General features: G+C 37.6%; 1 protein-coding gene across 6 annotated transcripts in view; it reads right to left on the bottom strand.

Annotated features, from left to right (window-relative positions):
- Positions 1–18,726, bottom strand: part of LOC124777789 (E3 ubiquitin-protein ligase TRIP12-like) — a 217,329-nt gene that overhangs the window by 182,767 nt on the left and 15,836 nt on the right. For 5 of the 6 annotated variants that reach the window (XM_047253297.1, XM_047253301.1, XM_047253300.1 and 2 more), the window contains exons 2-4: positions 15,434–15,562; positions 13,631–14,733; positions 9,205–9,414 (exon numbers count right to left, since the gene is read on the bottom strand). In XM_047253297.1, the coding sequence (XP_047109253.1) occupies positions 9,205–9,414; positions 13,631–14,733; positions 15,434–15,519 (1,399 nt within the window). In that variant the 5' untranslated portion in view covers positions 15,520–15,562. The remainder of the gene's footprint in view (positions 1–9,204; positions 9,415–13,630; positions 14,734–15,433; positions 15,563–18,726) is intronic. The other variant, XM_047253302.1, reaches the window with a different exon arrangement.

The following is an 18,726-nucleotide window of genomic DNA, read 5'->3' as shown; positions in this document are numbered from 1 at the left end:
TCTCATTTTTGAGACGTTTGTATTCCTTTTTGCCTGCTTCATTTACTGCATTTTTATATTTTCTCCTTTCATCAATTAAATTCAACATTTCTTCTGTTACCCAAGGGTTTCTCCTAGCCCTCGTCTTTTTACCTATTTGATCCTCTGCTGCCTTCACTATTTCATCCCTCAAAGCTACCCATTCTTCTTCTACTGTATTTCTTTCCCCCATTCCTGTCAATTGTTCCCTTATGCTCTCCCTGAAACTCTGTACATCCTCTGGTTCTTTGAGTCCAGCATGTTGCTAAAAACGCAATGGTGGCAGCAACAGAACACAACAAAAATAAGAACTGAAAATGTGGACATGGAGACTGAACCCCCAGACAGAGAACCACATACACAGTGCAGAAAACAGTATGCCAGTCGGGCACAGTGGACTGAAGACAGGACGTCTCAGGATTCTTACTAATGACAACATCCAGAATCTAAGATTTAGGGAGAAGTATATAGGTATATATAATGGACCCGTTCCACTATAATAGCAGTTCCAGGTAGCACCTGTTGAAGACAACGAGTCTTGCTGTTGAAATATTGTGCATGGACGACACTTATATCTGGCATAACACCCAACACCACAAAACAAATCATTATTTTTGATACACGCTATACTGTGCATAGATGTTGAAAATGACAGTGTCTGAGGAGTCTTGTCAAATGTGGTAGGCAATGTTTGATTATTTTGAATACATTGTTTCATTTCACAGTCAGTTCTCCCGAGATTCATGTAGAAATGGGCAAAAAAATGGTTACACAGAGACAAGGAAAGCAGACGTCGTCAACCTTCCCCTCTCTGCTCTACTGACAAAGTTGTGCTAGAAAGCTGTTCTGTATCTACTGCCACCATACTACCTAGGCCAAACTCCTACAGAATTGGTCTGGAATCTTGGAAACACTAATATCCATGGTCATCATTAAGCATTTCACTTCCTAAACCTTAAAAATAAATGCTGAAGCTTTTGCTACTAGTAAATAAACATCGCAAGTCATCTTGAATAGTGCAAGCCATTCAATACACTACTTTGGTGTCTTGCAGGTAGATTTCACTTCACTGCTTTCATATTCAAGCAGCTTTTCACTTGGCCTTGTGTGTGTCTTTGTTCATAGCCTTTCATCAGCGGAAAAAATAAGTGGTCGCCCAGAATCCAATCCAGGGCTTCAGCGTTACTAACGAAACTAACAAATAATGCTGACCATTAGATGACACGACTACTTTGGTTCGGCTACAGAATTATTTGCTTGTACTCTTGTCATATTAGAAGACTTGAAAGGCACTGTATCATACTAAGAAAGTGTGTGATGACTACTGGAAGGGAGACACTGATAAGACATGGAAACTGAAAATATAACACAATCAGTAAGTACAGATCCAGAGTTGATATTACCATTCACGATTGAAGCAGCAGATGATGAATCAAGACATCACTGCAGAAAACAGCAACATCTCCACGAAAGTTAGTTTTACAGGTGCTGCACTGTGAGCAGCTAAGGTGAGAAATACTGTACATTCGGTTTCTGTCTTAAATGAGTACTTCATTCAGTGACATGTAAAATATGTGTAGTGTATGACAGTGCTCCACTTTTAAAGAGCATTGTAATGTACAGGGATTGGACAAAAAACAGTGCAAGAAATGCCCACTTGTACATAAATACAGACACTAGCCAAGTTTGCATGTTGCACTACTGTATTTGGCCACAAACTTGTGCAATGTCCTCAATATGTTGCAAAAGCCAGTCATGGTCAGAAAGTGTTCTGTATAACTGTGAGAGCATTATGTCAGAGCTAAGTGAATTCGAACATGAACAAATTGTTGGTGTTCATATGGTGGGTACTTCCGTAACGAAGGAAGCCAATATGTTCGGTGCTTCAAGACGCACCATATCTAACAAGGGAAACTCCTCATTGCATCCTCCTTAGATTTACTGGTAAGCTGGCCCATTGGATAGCCCGTCAAAAATGGGTCACAGATCACGCATGATAACAGGAATAAGGCATATTCAACCGTGGAAAAATAAATGAAAATAGAAACAGTGAATGGTTCACATTTCACATCTGTAATATTGAGCAACATTCATCATGGTTGTGTGGTCATGGTGTTGGGCTGCAACACGGGAAATCTGGGTTCAAATCTCCCTTGGTTCAATTCTTTTTTTTCTCCACAAAATTACAAACTTTCCGTCCATTCATTGACTTGTCTGTTCACAGTATTGAAATCTGTGTATGTGTCTTGGTGTAATATCAGTTTGCAACAGCAACGTATAACAAAGGGACCTCCAGACGTACATACCTCATATTTGTTCTACGCAGTATCATATGTCATGCCTATTGCATCCCATTTTGGAAATTTTGACTCTTTAATACCTCCTTTGTAACATAGTTCACACCCATTTATTTGTTGTTTTCATTTCTGTGAGAAGTTTATGCACTATCTCACCTGCTCTCACTAGTCATCACATTTACTTGCAACGGTAATATATTCTTAGCACATGACTCATATTCTGTGATGAATAGTGAGAGCAGACGAGATGCTGGGCGGATCTCTCACAGAAATGAAAACATAAATACACAGGTGTGAACTATTCTTACAATGAAGGAATTCAAGAGTCAAAATTTCCAAAACGGAACGCAACACACACAGCTTGTGGTACCTGTGTAGACCAAATAGGAGCTACATATGTCTGGAGGTCCCTTCATTACACATGGCTGTTGAAAACTGACATAACACCATGATACACACACAAATTTCAATACAGCGAATAGACATGTCAGTGATCGATCGGAAAATTAGATATTTTGTGAACAAAATAATAATAATAAAAAATAATAATAATAATAATAATAATAATAATAATAATAAGGACCGGGAAAAGAATAGGCCTCCGGTATGTTCTGCCAGTCGTAAAAGGCGACGAAAAGAACAAAACACTAATAGGGCTAACCCCCCTTTTAGTGTGATTAGTTGGTTCAGGACAGAACTAAAGAAGCCTCGGACAAGCGCCGTCACGGTCGGGGACGACACTTGAACCCTATGCCCGCCCACAATGGTAACGACACTGCTAGCCAACTGGAAAATGATTCAAATCCAAATAGAGGTGTTTCGCAGGATATGCTTCCTGCAACCACCCTAGAAGGAAAACAAAGACAGAGGATGAGATGGTCAGATGAAGTTAATCGACACCTCATGTTCTGTTATTACCAAGCAACAAACCTAGGAACCAACACAACTGGATACAGATCACAAGTACACACAACATTTATTACCAGATACCCAGAATTAAAATTTTTAACAGAACAACGACTAGCTGATCAGATCCGTGTAATAATCAAAAATAACAGGATACCCCAGTCAGAATTAGAAAACATCAAACAACGAGTACAACAAATACTGGAACAAAATAATGTGCAATCAGAAGAAGAAGAAAATACAGTAATGGACTCAAACATCCAAAAAGAACAACACGCATCAATTAAACAGTCAGAGGAAAACGAAATCTTAAGACAGCCACCAGAAGAAGCCCAAATAGAACACGAAGTGACACACATGTTACATATAGAAGAAAAATTTCAGCCGACATATATAGAATACAAAGACACAAATACAGAAATTAGACCATTCTTGCATAGACCGCCAAATAACGCACAAGTCGAAACAACAATAAAAACTATCAACACAATCATACACAACAAAATAAATGAAAACACAACTATGGAAGAGTTGCAACTACTGGTTTATATAGGAGCACTCACTACACTAAATATACACACTAGGCAGAGATCAGAACCAACCAACACACAGAAGAAACCCACAAAACCAGCATGGCAACACAGGCTACAGATCAGAATAGAAAAACTGAGAAAAGACATCGGGCAGCTAACACAATTTATAAGAAATGAAATGTCAGAAAAAAACGAAAAAGGTTAGGTAAAATCTCACAACAAGAAGCGATAGAGCAATTAGATGAAAAGAAGCAGAAATAACAAGCATTGGCCAAACGACTTAGAAGATACAAAAAAAGTGAAAATAGAAGGAAACAAAACCAAGCATTCAACACAAACCAAAAGAAATTTTACCAGACAATAGATAACACACACATTAAAATAGACAATCCACCAAGCATAATAGACATGGAACACTTCTGGAGCAACATATGGTCAAACCCGGTACAACATAACAGGCATGCACGGTGGATACAAGCAGAAACAGACACATACAAGATGATACCGCGGATGCCTGAAGTGATAATTTTGCAACATGAAGTCACCCAAGCAATTAATTCTACTCACAATTGGAAAGCCCCCGGAAAAGATAAAATAGCAAATTTCTGGCTAAAGAAATTCACCTCAACACAAAAAAAAAATACATTCACATCTAACTAAATTATTTAATAGTTACATTGCAGACCCATACACATTCCCTGATACACTTACACATGGAATAACTTATCTGAAACCTAAAGTTCAAGCAGACACAGCAAACACAGCTAAATATTGCCCCATAACATGCCTACCAACAATATACAAAATATTAACTTCAGTCATTACACAGAAATTAATGACACATACAACACAGAACAAAATTATAAATGAAGAACAAAAGGGCTGTTGCAAAGGAGCATGAGGATGTAAAGAGCAACTGATAATAGATGCAGAGTTGACATATCAAGCTAAAACTATACAAAGGTCGCTACACTACGCATACATTGATTACCAAAAAGCTTTTGATAGTGTACCCCACTCATGGTTACTACAGATATTGGAAATATACAAAGTAGATCCTAAATTGATACAGTTCCTAAACATAGTAATGAAAAATTGGAAAACCACACTTAATATCCAAACAAAGTCAAATAATATCACATCACAGCCAATACAGATTAAGCGTGGAATATACCAAGGAGACTCATTAAGTCCTTTCTGGTTCTGTCTTGCTCTGAACCCACTATCCAACATGCTAAATAATACAAATTATGGATACAATATTACTGGAACATACCCACACAAAATCACACATTTGCTATACATGGATGATCTAAAACTACTGGCAGCAACAAATCAACAACTCAACCAATTACTAAAGATAACAGAAGTATTCAGCAATGATATAAATATGGCTTTTGGAACAAACAAATGTAAGAAAAATAGCATAGTCAAGGGAAAACACACTAAACAAGAAGATTACATATCGGATAACCACAGCGACTGCATAGAAGCGATGGAAAAAACAGATGCCTATAAATATCTAGGATACAGACAAAAAATAGGAATAGATAATACAAATATTAAAGAAGAACTAAAAGAAAAATATAGACAAAGACTAACAAAAATACTGAAAACAGAATTGACAGCAAGAAACAAGACAAAAGCTATAAATACTTATGCTATACCAATACTGACCTACTCATTTGGAGTAGTGAAATGGAGTAACACAGACCTAGAAGCACTCAATACACTTACACGATTACAATGCCACAAATATAGAATACATCACATACATTCAGCAACTGAAAGATTCACATTAAGCAGAAAGGAAGGAGGAAGGGGATTTATCGACATAAAAAACCTACATTATGGACAGGTAGACAATTTAAGAAAATTCTTTATAGAACGAGCAGAAACTAGCAAAATACACAAAGCAATCACTCATATAAATACATCAGCTACACCACTGCAATTTCATAACCACTTCTACAACCCTTTAGATCACATAACATCAACAGATACGAAGAAAGTAAATTGGAAAAAGAAAACACTACATGGCAAGCACCCGTATCATCTAACACAGCCGCCCATTGATCAAGACGCATCCAACACACGGCTAAGAAAAGGCAATATATACAGTGAGATGGAAGGATTCATGATTGCAATACAGGATCAAACAATAAACACCAGATATTACAGCAAGCATATTATTAAAGATCCCAATACCACAACAGATAAATGCAGACTTTGCAAACAACAAATAGAAACATTAGATCACATCACAAGTGGATGTACAATACTAGCAAATACAGAATACCCCAGAAGACATGACAATGTAGCAAAAATAATACATCAACAGCTTGCCTTACAACATAAACTTATAAAACAACATGTTCCCACATACAAGTATGCACCACAAAATGTACTGGAGAACGATGAATAACAATTATACTGGAACAGAACCATTTTAACAGATAAAACAACACCACATAACAAACCTGACATCATACTCACCAATAAAAAGAAGAAATTAACACAACTAATCGAAATATCCATACCCAATACAACAAATATACAAAAGAAAACAGGAGAAAAAATTGAAAAATACATCCAACTGGCTGAGGAAGTCAAGGACATGTGGCATCAGGATGAAGTTGAGATTATACCAATTATACTATCAACTACAGGAGTCATACCACACAATATCCACCAGTACATCAATGCAATACAGCTACATCCAAACTTATATACAGAAATCTAATTATTGACACTTGTTCATACTGACACTTGTTCAATTACCCGAAAGTTCCTAAATGCAATGTAACATATACCGTACAGTTAAAAGGAAGTCACGCTTGATCAAGGTCCGCGTCACCTTCCATTTTTAACCAGACATAACGTCTGAGACAAGGAAGAAATAATAATAATAATGATGATAATAATAATAATAATAATAATAATAATAATAATAATAGGACCGGGTGAGATTTGAACACAGATTTCCCACGTTGCAGTCCAACACCATGATCCCACAACCACAATTGCTACCATTGCTTGATATTGCACATATTAAATGTGGACAATTCACTGTTTCTATTTTTCTTCTTTCTTCCGCAGTTCAGTCACTACCTTCCTCTTTTCATGCTTCATCTGTGTTCAGTTTTTGATTGGCTACTAAATGGGCCAACTTACCACTAAATTTGAGAAGACAGTTATGGGGAGTTTACCTCGTAAGATTTATACTGCATACAGGGAAAGCACAAAATCATCCTTTAAGTCACGACCTGGATGAAAGTGTGTGTTAAGTGATCATTACAGATGATCATCAAATGATTGTTACGAAAAATAAGAGGAGGACATCTGCAAAAGAGACTGCAGAACTGAATGCCGCACTCACAAACCCTATCAGCAGCAAAACAACAAGAAGCAAACTCCACAATCGGGAGATTGCAGGGCGAGCTGAAATTCTGAAACCATTCATTCAGTAATGCAAATGCCCATAACAGGAAAACGTGATGCCGAAACCATAAAACCTTGACTATGGAGCAATGGAAGAATGTGTTTTGTTTCACGCTGTTGCCAAGTTGTGGCTGAGTCTACATCCCAAGAGTGAAACACTGAGGTTCAGTTATGATTTGGACAGCCATATATGGTATTCCATGGGCCTCAAGGTTACTCTGGAAGGTTGCATTACTGTCACGGATTACATGACCATTATGGCCAGTCAGGTCCATCCCATGGTATTTGTTCCCCCCAACAGTGATGCTTTGAACGAAAATGATAGAGGCCCTGTTTACATAGCTATGACTTGGTTTTGTGAGCATGAGGATGAACTATCATTTCTCCTGCGGCCCCCAGTCTCCTGAGCTCAATATTAGACCTGTGTGGTCTACTTTTGGAGAGAAGTGTGTGTGATCACCTCTATCATCATTACTTCACTTTTCCACTATTTTTCAGGAACAGTAGAATCAAATTCCCTTGAAAACCATACAGGACCTGTGTTTATCCACTATGAGATGACTGACAGCTGTTTTGAATGCCAACATGTTTGCTACATTGTATTAGGCATGATAATGTGTTGTCCCCCCATATTTTGTGCAGCCCCTGTACACTACTGCTACCATCCCCTCCATCCTAAACATTTGTTTGCTGAGTAACAGCAACAATGCCACCTATTTTCTGCTTACAAAGAAAATTTTTGAAGCTAGTTTCTCACTCGAGAATCACCTTAGAGTACTGGTTACTTACAAAACGATTATGTAACACCTCACATGAGGAGAAGAAGAAGAAGAAGAAATGTCTATCAAAGTGTGTTGAAATTCAACAGCAGCAAGATTGCGACCTACAAGAATGCAGTTCCTTGCTCTAGGATATTTCTGCTCGCTCTGACCGTGACTGTTGTGTGATTATGGAGTCGCGGAACCCAGGAGGGTCATTTTCACCGTCATTCAGTGTCTCAATGGCCCCATACAACTAGCACCTGAGAGAACAGACATACTGAGTCAGAAAGTGGGCTTGTCAGCAGAAAGACAAGTAAACACACAATCACACGCACACGCATGCATGCACACTTTTCAGATACGTCCTGGATCTGCTTAAAGCACTAGATGGAAATATTCATTTGTGTAAGATCCAAGGAGAACAGGTGCTGCTAGAGTGGATGTTCCCAGGTTGGCATGGTGGTATGGGACACCACAGGGTACACAATACCATCTCCTATAGTTCACATAATTGGTAATTTGAACAACAGACATTACATGTCTGAAGTGTTACGAGTGGTAACTATGCCGTATTTCAATGTATCTATCATATCTCTTGACAAAGTAACTAAAGACTGCACATAAACCGTGTTGATCTGTCCTACCTCAATTTAAAGGACGCTCGACTGTTACCATGCCCAGCACATTCATCCAACATCCCATCCATTGAAAACATCTGTTAATGGGCTGCCAAGTGACTAGTGTCCTACCACTCACCAGCCTTTACAATTGACACATTCTGGCAGAGAGTTGAAGCAGCACAGAATGACATACTCTTAACTGCCACGTAGGCTCAGTCCAACTATGACCATCCATGTTAGAGATGTGTATACTAAATTCCTCCCCCCTCCTCCACCCCCCAATATATGCCTAAATCGCTAGAAATTTTATCATGTATTCTTTCTACTTTACTGTACACACACAATAGGTAAAAATCTTGTTATTTGCTATCCTTCTTGGCAATGCAATTATTATGGCCAGCAATGTTGTAACACCAATTTCATGAAGATTGTATACATAAAATTTGTACTTGTTACTGGAATGGAGACAAGAGGTAAAAATAATTAGCAAAGACTGGAAAATAGATTACATGGACCACAGAAATGAGGTTTGTGAAAAGCCAAATTACGAGGTTCAGGGAAATATAAGAATTATAATAGTAATTCCTTGAACAAAATGTGGCCACGTGGGTTGCGTTAGGAAACATACCCAAATTTTTGGAGCTTTCACCAACTTTGGCTTTCTTCTTGGGAACCACAGTGATGCGGCGAGGCAACAAAGCAGATGAGGGAGGCGTGTAACAAATACTTGTGTTGCTGCTGTTGCCGCTGCTACTGTCACTTGATCCCGGCAACAGCAAATTTTGTTCACTAAGTCTAATGCGATTTCTGAGGGGGTACTTCAGTTCAGCAACAGGTTCTGGAAAGAAAAATGTGCCTATTACTCTAACTACACAACTATGAGCTAGCAAAATTCAAGCTGACAGCAGGCATTTAAGTAGCGAATCCCCAAGTTTAATCATGCAGAAGTGATCAGCATCATCTTGAATTTACTGAATATCTGTGTAACACTGTTGTTATAAATACTGTAACTTACCCTTTCTTTCTTCCAAAATCTGTGTGTTCTCAGCTGAAGTTGCTACTAGCGTTTTATCATCACAAATATCCCAGTGCATCAAATACATATTCTCTAGGGATTCTACATCAAAATACACCAACTCCAAGATTCAAACGACAATACTTTTATTTGGACGGTAAAACCCAACAAGTAAAGGAACTAGTTTCAAAATCTGCGAGGTGAGAAGAGTCAATCATCAATTAAATAAATTGTGCTTCTGTGAGGTCCTTTATTAGTTTGTCCATAGCATGTAGTACACTTTTAATTAAGTAGTTCAATTCAGCAGCCTGAAACTCTGGACTTGTGTTGTAATAAGTGGTCACAAATTTTTGAGTATCAAGGATTTAGTCTAAAGAACATTTTGTTTGACTTAATGAGCTATAATGTCAGTTCCTCCTCGACCCCTAATAAAAAATTTCACCCCAACAAACTGTACAGTCAACAATCTCACTTTGTCTTTTAGAGCAGAGAAAATCTTGCAACAATTTACTGTTTAATTTACTGTTTACTTCACAGTTATGCTTCCCCACGAGTAAAATAGGAAATAATATATCATTTCTCAAATTTACAGCTACAAGTACTAACATCAATCATTCCAGTAGAGGATATGACGTTACACTCACTGCCACATCAACTGAATGTAAGGACTGAGCACACCACACTACTGATCCAACTCCATTGCCCGACAAACTTTTGGTAAGGCTGGGGAGGTGGGGGGGGGGGGGGTGTATGGGGATGGGAGTATAGATAAGTAAATACATAAGTAAATAAATAAATACCATATATTGAACCCAAGGCTTAAAACAATTTTAATGATAATGAAGTGTAATACCAACATTCCTCAAATGCGTGCTATAACTGAAATAACACAAAGGAAATCTGTCTCATTTTGAAAGAAAGCACCTGTTCGGGTCAGGTGATTAGTTAGAAATTAAAAACAAATGATGAAAACTGACTGCTGGATGAAGACCACCTCAAGACTTACAATATTATGGTCTTTAACTACATGCATCGATGATGTATTTGCATGGTTGCTATCTGTCTACCAACTATCTCTTTATCTGGCTACATGTGTCACCTACCTCATTTCATTTTCATTACAGCCATAATTTTCTCCTCCAATCCAGTCTGTTCCCTGATTTATAGGTTTGTTTTCCCGTCTCTCCTAATAATTCTGAACCTGCAACTCATCACTGTCCATTGACAACCCACAGTTTTCCAGTAATTCTCTCAATTTATGTCCATGTCTCACTCCCAGATATCAAAAAAATAACACGTCGATTCTAAATTTTCACTTTAATACATACTTGAAGTATGGTTTTTATAATTTTGTTTAGTTTACCAACACCACTGCAGGCTATTTTTCCTCTTCTGTATTTTTTTCTGGAGCATGTAGTACTCTTCAACTGCTCTAAACGTAAAAACTAATTAAATGGTTCCATTATTTTATTATTTTCTTATGCAGTGATGTTTTAGACACTTAACTGAATTTCAAACTTCGATCTTTTTCATTGTTGAGGCACGTGAAAATTTCCTCTAGAACAGAGGAAAATAGTGTTGGTGGTATGAAACCTACTCTACCAACTCCTCTCTCTATTCTGGATAGCACTATTCACACTTACAGAGGAAGAATAACATTAAAATAGGTCTTCTACAATATTTTAACTTTATGCACGAGTAAACTCCTTGTTTCTAAAGGGCTGTTAGTGCAGGAACTGTATCAATACTGTCTCAAAATTTCTGATTCTTGGGTGATGTAATTAGTCACATTCATTACCCTGTTCCAAAATTTGTTTCACGATTTACTAGTGGCCCACAGTGCTACAACTACATTCAAAGTCAGCATTTCTTGTTTGATTAAAGACCTAATTATTTTCTATGCAACTGATAATTTTAAACAACATACTGTACATTATTGAGAGGAGATTGATATACTTTGTCTGTCTCCTTTCTTATTTATGTATAGCAATGGCAGCATTATACCAGTTTTTGGAAAATTTTCTTCATCCATAGACATTCAATAAAAATATTTCAATTACCATTTGTATTATTTTTCTCTTGTTTTAATCATTTCTACTCAAAACACCATTTCATAGTGTTTGTTTGCTCCATATACTTGATTTGTTATTAGTTCCTTAATGTCACTGCTATTAATAACTATCCGCAATTCAATCCATGCGTTGGGCAAAACCAACACAAAATGAAAACGATAAAAGTTTTGATAAAACCAACACTTACCTGTATAAGTTTTTCCCTTCTTCATACTTTTATTGTATCAAATTGTTTCTATCACTATTTATAATAAACACAAAATATTCAATTAATATACAAGGTGTTTCAAAACCATTTAACCAATTTCAAAAACTGTATCTTCTACATAAATTAAAATAGAGCCACAGAAAGCATTTTGTATCCTTTCTTTCAATTCAGCTATAACTTGCAGTACTGTTTTTGCTGAGACTATAGCACTGGACCTCCTTCAGTTCAAAGCATTAGACAATGTCAAATGCAGTTAAAAGCCATTGGCTGTACATGTACGGAAAAATTCATCACAGGTCATACCTGTGTTTTCATTCATTCAGAAGTAAAGAGCATTTAGCAATTTAGCAGAGATTTGCATGTAGTCCATGAACTTCTGTTCAACAAGCTAACTGAGAGCTAACCATTCCTTGTGTGTCTGTGAGGCACATTTTCTGGTGACGTTTGTGTTTCAAACCATACATAATTCAATTATAAACCACTTTTCGATTACTATGCTCTCTTTTTCTGGCTTGGTAATGTGTACAGACATAGGAAAGTTAGTCATTTCATCCCAGGTCATTACCAACCTTAAAAATCAAACAATACAACAATGTACTAGCCATCAGTATTTTATTTTCCTTCATATCAATACCTAATTAGTAGCAGTCAATATGTCAATAAGGCATTGTAAATTTAAACTGAAAAAGATATTTAAGTGCAACTTATTTCTGTACATCTCTTACTACTTTTGTAGACACTCAGAACAGACCACAGGTACAGAGCCAACATTGTCGAAAAAGTATTCCCTAGGTGAGTCTGTTTCCTCAGTTTCCCATTCTCAGTATCCCCTCCCCCCTCTCTTTCCCTGAACCTTCATCTCAATTATGAAACAGTCAAATAACAATGCTGGGAAGAAGTTTAATAGGAAGAGAGGTTCAGCAAAGATGTCTGAAACCAATAATGCAATGGCCTCAATAAAACATACCACTACACACTAACTATACATTCAAAATACAAGGGATTATCATAAGAAATTTGAATTTTCAAAGATACCATGTCGAGGAGTATCATCTCAAAATGACAGCGCAATCAAATAACGGCACAAAAATATGTAAACAATGGGCAGTAGCAGACACTAACAAATACAACTCAACTGCGAAAGAAAATTAAAATGCGAGGTTAAAACAAGTCACCTCAGTAGCATTAACCATGAGAAACTAGGAAATGTTATACATAAATCAACAGTGGATATCTGTTATGAATACTTAAAAGTGGAAAGTATCTAGGACGCTGTTATCGAGTGTGATAAGGAAACAACGGACAAGACTGTAACAGCCACAGAGTAGACAAAAACTAACACGAAGAGGGATAATAAACAAATGCTACAAAAGAAACAGCCTACTGAAGAAAAAACTGCAGGATTGGGGTGCAGCAGTAAATGTAAATAGCCAATGTGATACCAACCAACCACATTATAGTCACAGTGCAAAACATATTCCCATTTTCATAATTTACTGTTGATTAATTCTCATACATTTATTTTCCATCAGCACCTTTATATTACCCTATTTTCAATATATACTGCTATCTTTTCACTAATGGTTTCTCCCTCTCTGAGTAGAACACATGTGGAAAATAATGTTTCCACATTATAGTAAACCCAATGTGTATAACTGTGACAAACTACTTAATGAAGTATGAAGCCTGAGTAATGACAGAACACAGTCTATAATATTTTTACAGTTACAGTTTTAAAAGTAAATCAAACATTGCTAACCTGTAACTTTCTGAGAACATGCAGATCCTGAAGATTGCTGTGCATCCAAGACTTTTTTTGTTTTATAAATGTTCTTTACAGGAGCTGACTGAGAAGTGCTTCCTGCCTTAGCCTGAGATTTTCGAGCTGCTTGCCTCTTATTGTCAAGTGTTGCTGTTCCTTTCTTCTGCTTCACTGTCTCTTGACTGCTTATTGTAACTGATGCCAAATTATTGTTGCCGTTGTATTTCTCTTTACTAGAGGCAACAACAGTTTCAACTCTAGAGGATTCTCTTGTCTTTTTCTCAATGATTTTCTCACCTTTGCTTTCTTTCAAAGCTCTACGATTCTTTACTGATACAGAATTAGTCTTGGGTGAGGCCTCTGAATGAGAAGTAGGACGTTTCGAATGTGATACAGTCTTATAACTTATATAAGAAGTAACAGATGCTGGCTTTCTGCCTGACTTCTGTGAAAGATTTTGTACTGGTGGGGTTCCTGAAGGTGTCTCCTCCCCTGGATAAGAGGCAAGGGAACTTGACCGAGAACTGCGAGCTTCAGCAGTTACAGATGCCAAACGAGAAGAGGTTCTCGTTCCTGACACACGTCGTTTCTGGGTGTCCGGCTGGACAGTTTCCAAGTGACTCTTGGTTCTACAGCCGACTGAACTTAAACTTCCAGAACAAGGTGATTGGTTGACAGTGTCTCCAACAGAGGAGCAAGAATACACTGTTGAAGCACCACTTTCCACAGATAAATCTGTTACCCTGGTTCGCCCCCTAAATCTAGAAGGCTTCTCGTGGCTCTTTCCTCCTCCACTTGTACCAACACGTTCTTGTTTTGGCGGCGTCTCCTGTGTTTCAATAATTTCAGTTCTGGCAACAATGGGTCTGTGGCCCGATGCAGACCCCTTATTACTACGCCCTGTGACACCCGGACTATCGGGCCTGCCACTGCCTCTAGATCTTGCAGGCGCCGTAGCAAATTCCTTACTTTTTCTCGTAGTATATAATTCAAATGGTACAAATTCTCCTTTATCGTCAAAACACTTTGAACGTTTTGAGCTAGCTGGATGATGAGCGGCAGATCCCCCACGCTTTCTTGAAGCTGACTTGACTGTACTCCTGGGTGAAAAAGAAAAGCTTATTTTAGAAAGGAAAATCCTTAAACTATGCATTTAATTTTATGCGCATATTAAACTGTGTCTCTTAAATAATAATGTATTGTACCTACACTATTAAGGATTTTATTTCTGTTTGTTTGCAATAGTTAATAAAGGGTACGCAAAACTTCATACTTACATGTTACCCGGAAACTTTCAAAAACAATTCAGCTACTGGAGTAAAATATCTTACTCTTGCACACATATGACTTTCAATCTGAGGGATAAACAATGTATCTAGTAAATCCCTAAATCAAGTGACTGACTCACTATAAAACCTTTAGTGAAATCTGTTCTTTTGCTGAAAACCACGAGAAAGTGAAACAAGCATGTCAACAGCTATTTACCAGTGCCTAAAACCAGTGGAAAGGGCATCTGACATGTCATTATCTAGTGCAAGAACCACGTACACTTGCATCCTAAATCCTAAACACTAAGAGACATTAGGTATTTGTTTCTCTGTCAAATTGCTGCGCGGGGAAAGGAACTGAAAAAGTGGAGAGTGGTGAAAACAGGTGTACCTGCTAAAACTGCTTTACTCTGCTAAACATAAGTAACGGAAAACAAATAATGGATATCTAACTGACCAGATAAGGGCCTTCTGGCTGTCTCTTACATCGGGCCAGGAAAGCTATTACCATACGAAGAATATGCATACATACTTATTGGTGTTACGCCTAGTGGCAGCCCCAGCTGTACTGAGAAGCAACTCTGACCCCCCGGGAACACAGTTAGGTTGCTCGGCCATAGACGCTCTGCGTGGACTTGGTCATGCCACAATCAAACTATGCCTGAGAAAAACCAAAAAGAAAAAAAATTAGTATATACTATCATTATACATAAGGAAAAACACACACACACACACACACACACACACACACACAGCAAACAAGCCTCTTACTTTACATCACAGACTACTAATGACTTCACACGCCCAACCAAGGTGTCTCATGTCACATGCTCCAGTAAGTTCTTCAAAATTACCACACAAAGTTCAAAATTCATGCAGTACAGACATAAACAGACATCTCTAGGTGGGTGTGGAACTACCCACTTAGGTCATAGTGCATAAAATTCTGGTCTTCCAATACGTGAAGTTGTACAGCTGCTCTTATAAGTAGCGGAAGTTCCTTTAATATGGTGAGTCATGTACCTCTTCCCTTTCACAACTTTTTTACTTTCAACTGTTACTGTTATAGTGTGTCTTCTGTTGGCACTCTGGTGAGAACAGTCCCATTTATCTTCCAGATAAAATGACAGCACTATTTGAGCTTTACCTGCTTCTACAGGATGACCATAATAGGGATCTGGTCTTAAAGGGACTTTTACAGACCTTTTACAGACCTCACATTTCTTGATTTGTCTACTACATACTTTGATACTGATGGAATGTGATTCAAAGTAGTTTTCTTTGAAAATGACTCTAGAATAATAGTTGAAACTTGCACCTTTTCACTGTAGAATGCACAATATTCAACAGGTGAATCGATTTTAGTGAAAAATTCCTGGTAAGAGTGCTTTGGTTCATTTTCTTCTGAATATGGAATTTCTACTTCGAAGAGGGTGGTCAGTTTGCTGTAGTTTATTCATCCATAGCTTTAGTAATTTCTCTGTACTTTCTTGATGCATAGAGCTTATGACTCGACTTCACTGGCCACAGTTTCTTAACAGGGCTACCACCTACATCTGTAGTTGACTGATTCAGGCTATTTAATTCTTCCTCTACTGATGCAAAAACTACATCTGCATCATGGGAGGCTTCACCTTGTTCAGATACTATCATTGTTATTCTGTCAAAACATTTAGAATGCAAAAAGTTGTCGCTGGAAACATTTTCACTTTGAAACAGAGTCTTCAAATGAGAACACTTATTCCCAACCTGAACAAATTCTGTTTTTTGTTTGTGTTATATATCACTCTTTTATTGATACACAAATAGTCAGCACACTTCGTTTCCTGTGGCCCCAGTCAGAAGACATTTCAAACAGTCCTTTTCGCAAAACACACTGCAACTGTGTCAACTGGAAAATTCCTCATAAAAACACGGAACTCACTGGGTGGTCTCAGATCACTTAGAAGTCTCATCAGTAAACAGATTTGTACTGAACAACTACAATACAGAAAACTGCAATGAACAACAATGACACACAAACTGACAAGGAACTACAACCAAGGGTAAGAAATATCTGGAACAATGAAAGTGAAAAGAAATAATTGCAACAAAGACAACAGAAATAAACATTGTAACAACGAAATTCGTAAGAAACAACTTCAGTGAAGACATACATTACCCTTTAAAGTTAAAAAAGATTTTTTTTTTTTTTAAAATAAAACCTGTCCAACTTAGAAGTGCAAGCTCTCCTTTACGGACAATATATGTACAATGTGGTACTAATCAACAGAAAAAAAATCTAACTTTCCTGGACTGGCATTTTTGGAAAAAAAAAAAAAAAAAAAAAAAAAAAAAAAAAAAAAAAAAAAAAAAAATCCTGTAAATTATTAAAAAATTGAAAAGGTGACAATAAAAGAACTTTGACATATGTCCAAACAGATGCTACCATTGTAATCATAAAGCAATTATCTTTCAAATACAAAAACTAACAAAATATGCAAAATTGTTACAGACATACAGCATTTCAAAAATTTTTCCAAAATTCACAGTGTCATCTTTGGAGGCCTGTATCTCGAGGCAGGAATTTTTTTGGAGGAAACAAAAAAATGCGTGTTTCTTACTTACTCCTAAATTTTAACATATGCTAAATTCAATAACATCCGACTCTATGAAGGTAACCCCCCCCCCCCCCCCCCCAGCCTGAAGTGATACAGATTATGCTTTGACAAACAGCAACAAATAACTCAACAATTTCACTCAGTATACTTCAGTGCACCAACCAGTGTCCCGATTTCAATGCCGCTACATTTCAAAGCTGTCACACAGCATCTTTTACTCTTTTCTTTCTTTCTTATTTGCAAAGGTACCTCATTAAAATTTAGGTCGTTAAACTTCAGAGTCCAAGCATTGCAACAGTCTGTTCATTGTTTATCTATATACTAGACATTTATTACCTTCCGGTATACTCCCTGGCTCTTAGTGCTTGTGCTTGTATCTCTGCATACTTTGCACCTATATAAGATTTATATAGTATTTCATTTTACGATCACAGCTGTGTTGCCCAAGTCAATAGTAATTCTTTTCTCCTCCCAATCAAAAGCCGAATTATGACAGCTAATAAAAAAACAACCACTCATCAAGCTGTGGTAGGAGCAAAAACGTTAACAATTAAGGAAAACACGCAAGCTTTTGGAGCCAGTGGCTACTCCTTGTGGCAGAAGGGTTCAAAGGGGAAGGAAGTGGGATAAAAGAAAAGGACTGGCAAGGTTTAGGAAATGGGGAAACTTATGAAAGTCACCCAGAACCCCACGTTTGGTAAGACAAATGGATGGTATGAGAATGAAAGACAGACTGTTGGGGACTGGCAGTAAGTAAAATACTCCACGATAAATACAAAAGCAGTTCCACGTATCTGCCATAATTAAGGTTTCTAAAAAGCAATTTATTTTTCTCACTCTTTGATAACTTCTGAAACTTTATAGCACTACAATACAAATTTAGTGTCTGCATGAAATGTATCAGGTATTCTAGATAGTCTGTTGTCTCTCATGTAAACTTCGTGCTTTGCTACTGAAGCAGGATTGTTTCTTCACCAATGCTATACACTGTGAGATCAAACGTATCCGGACACCTGGCTGAAAATGGCTTACAAGTTCGTGGCGCCCTCCATCAGTAATGCTGGAATTCAATATGGTGTCGGCCCACCCTTAGCCTTGATGACAGCCTCCACTCTTGCAGGCATACATTCAGTCAAGTGCTGGATTGTTTCTTGAGGAATGGCATCCCATTCTTCATGGAGTGCTGCACTGAGGAGAGGTATAAATGTCAGTTGATGAGGCCTGG

The sequence above is a fragment of the Schistocerca piceifrons genome, chromosome 2 (genome assembly GCF_021461385.2).
Source record: "Schistocerca piceifrons isolate TAMUIC-IGC-003096 chromosome 2, iqSchPice1.1, whole genome shotgun sequence".
Classification (NCBI taxonomy): Eukaryota; Metazoa; Arthropoda; class Insecta; order Orthoptera; family Acrididae; genus Schistocerca; species Schistocerca piceifrons.
The sequence above is the reverse complement of the archived record's forward strand: the minus strand, read 5'-3'. Positions and strand labels throughout refer to the sequence as shown.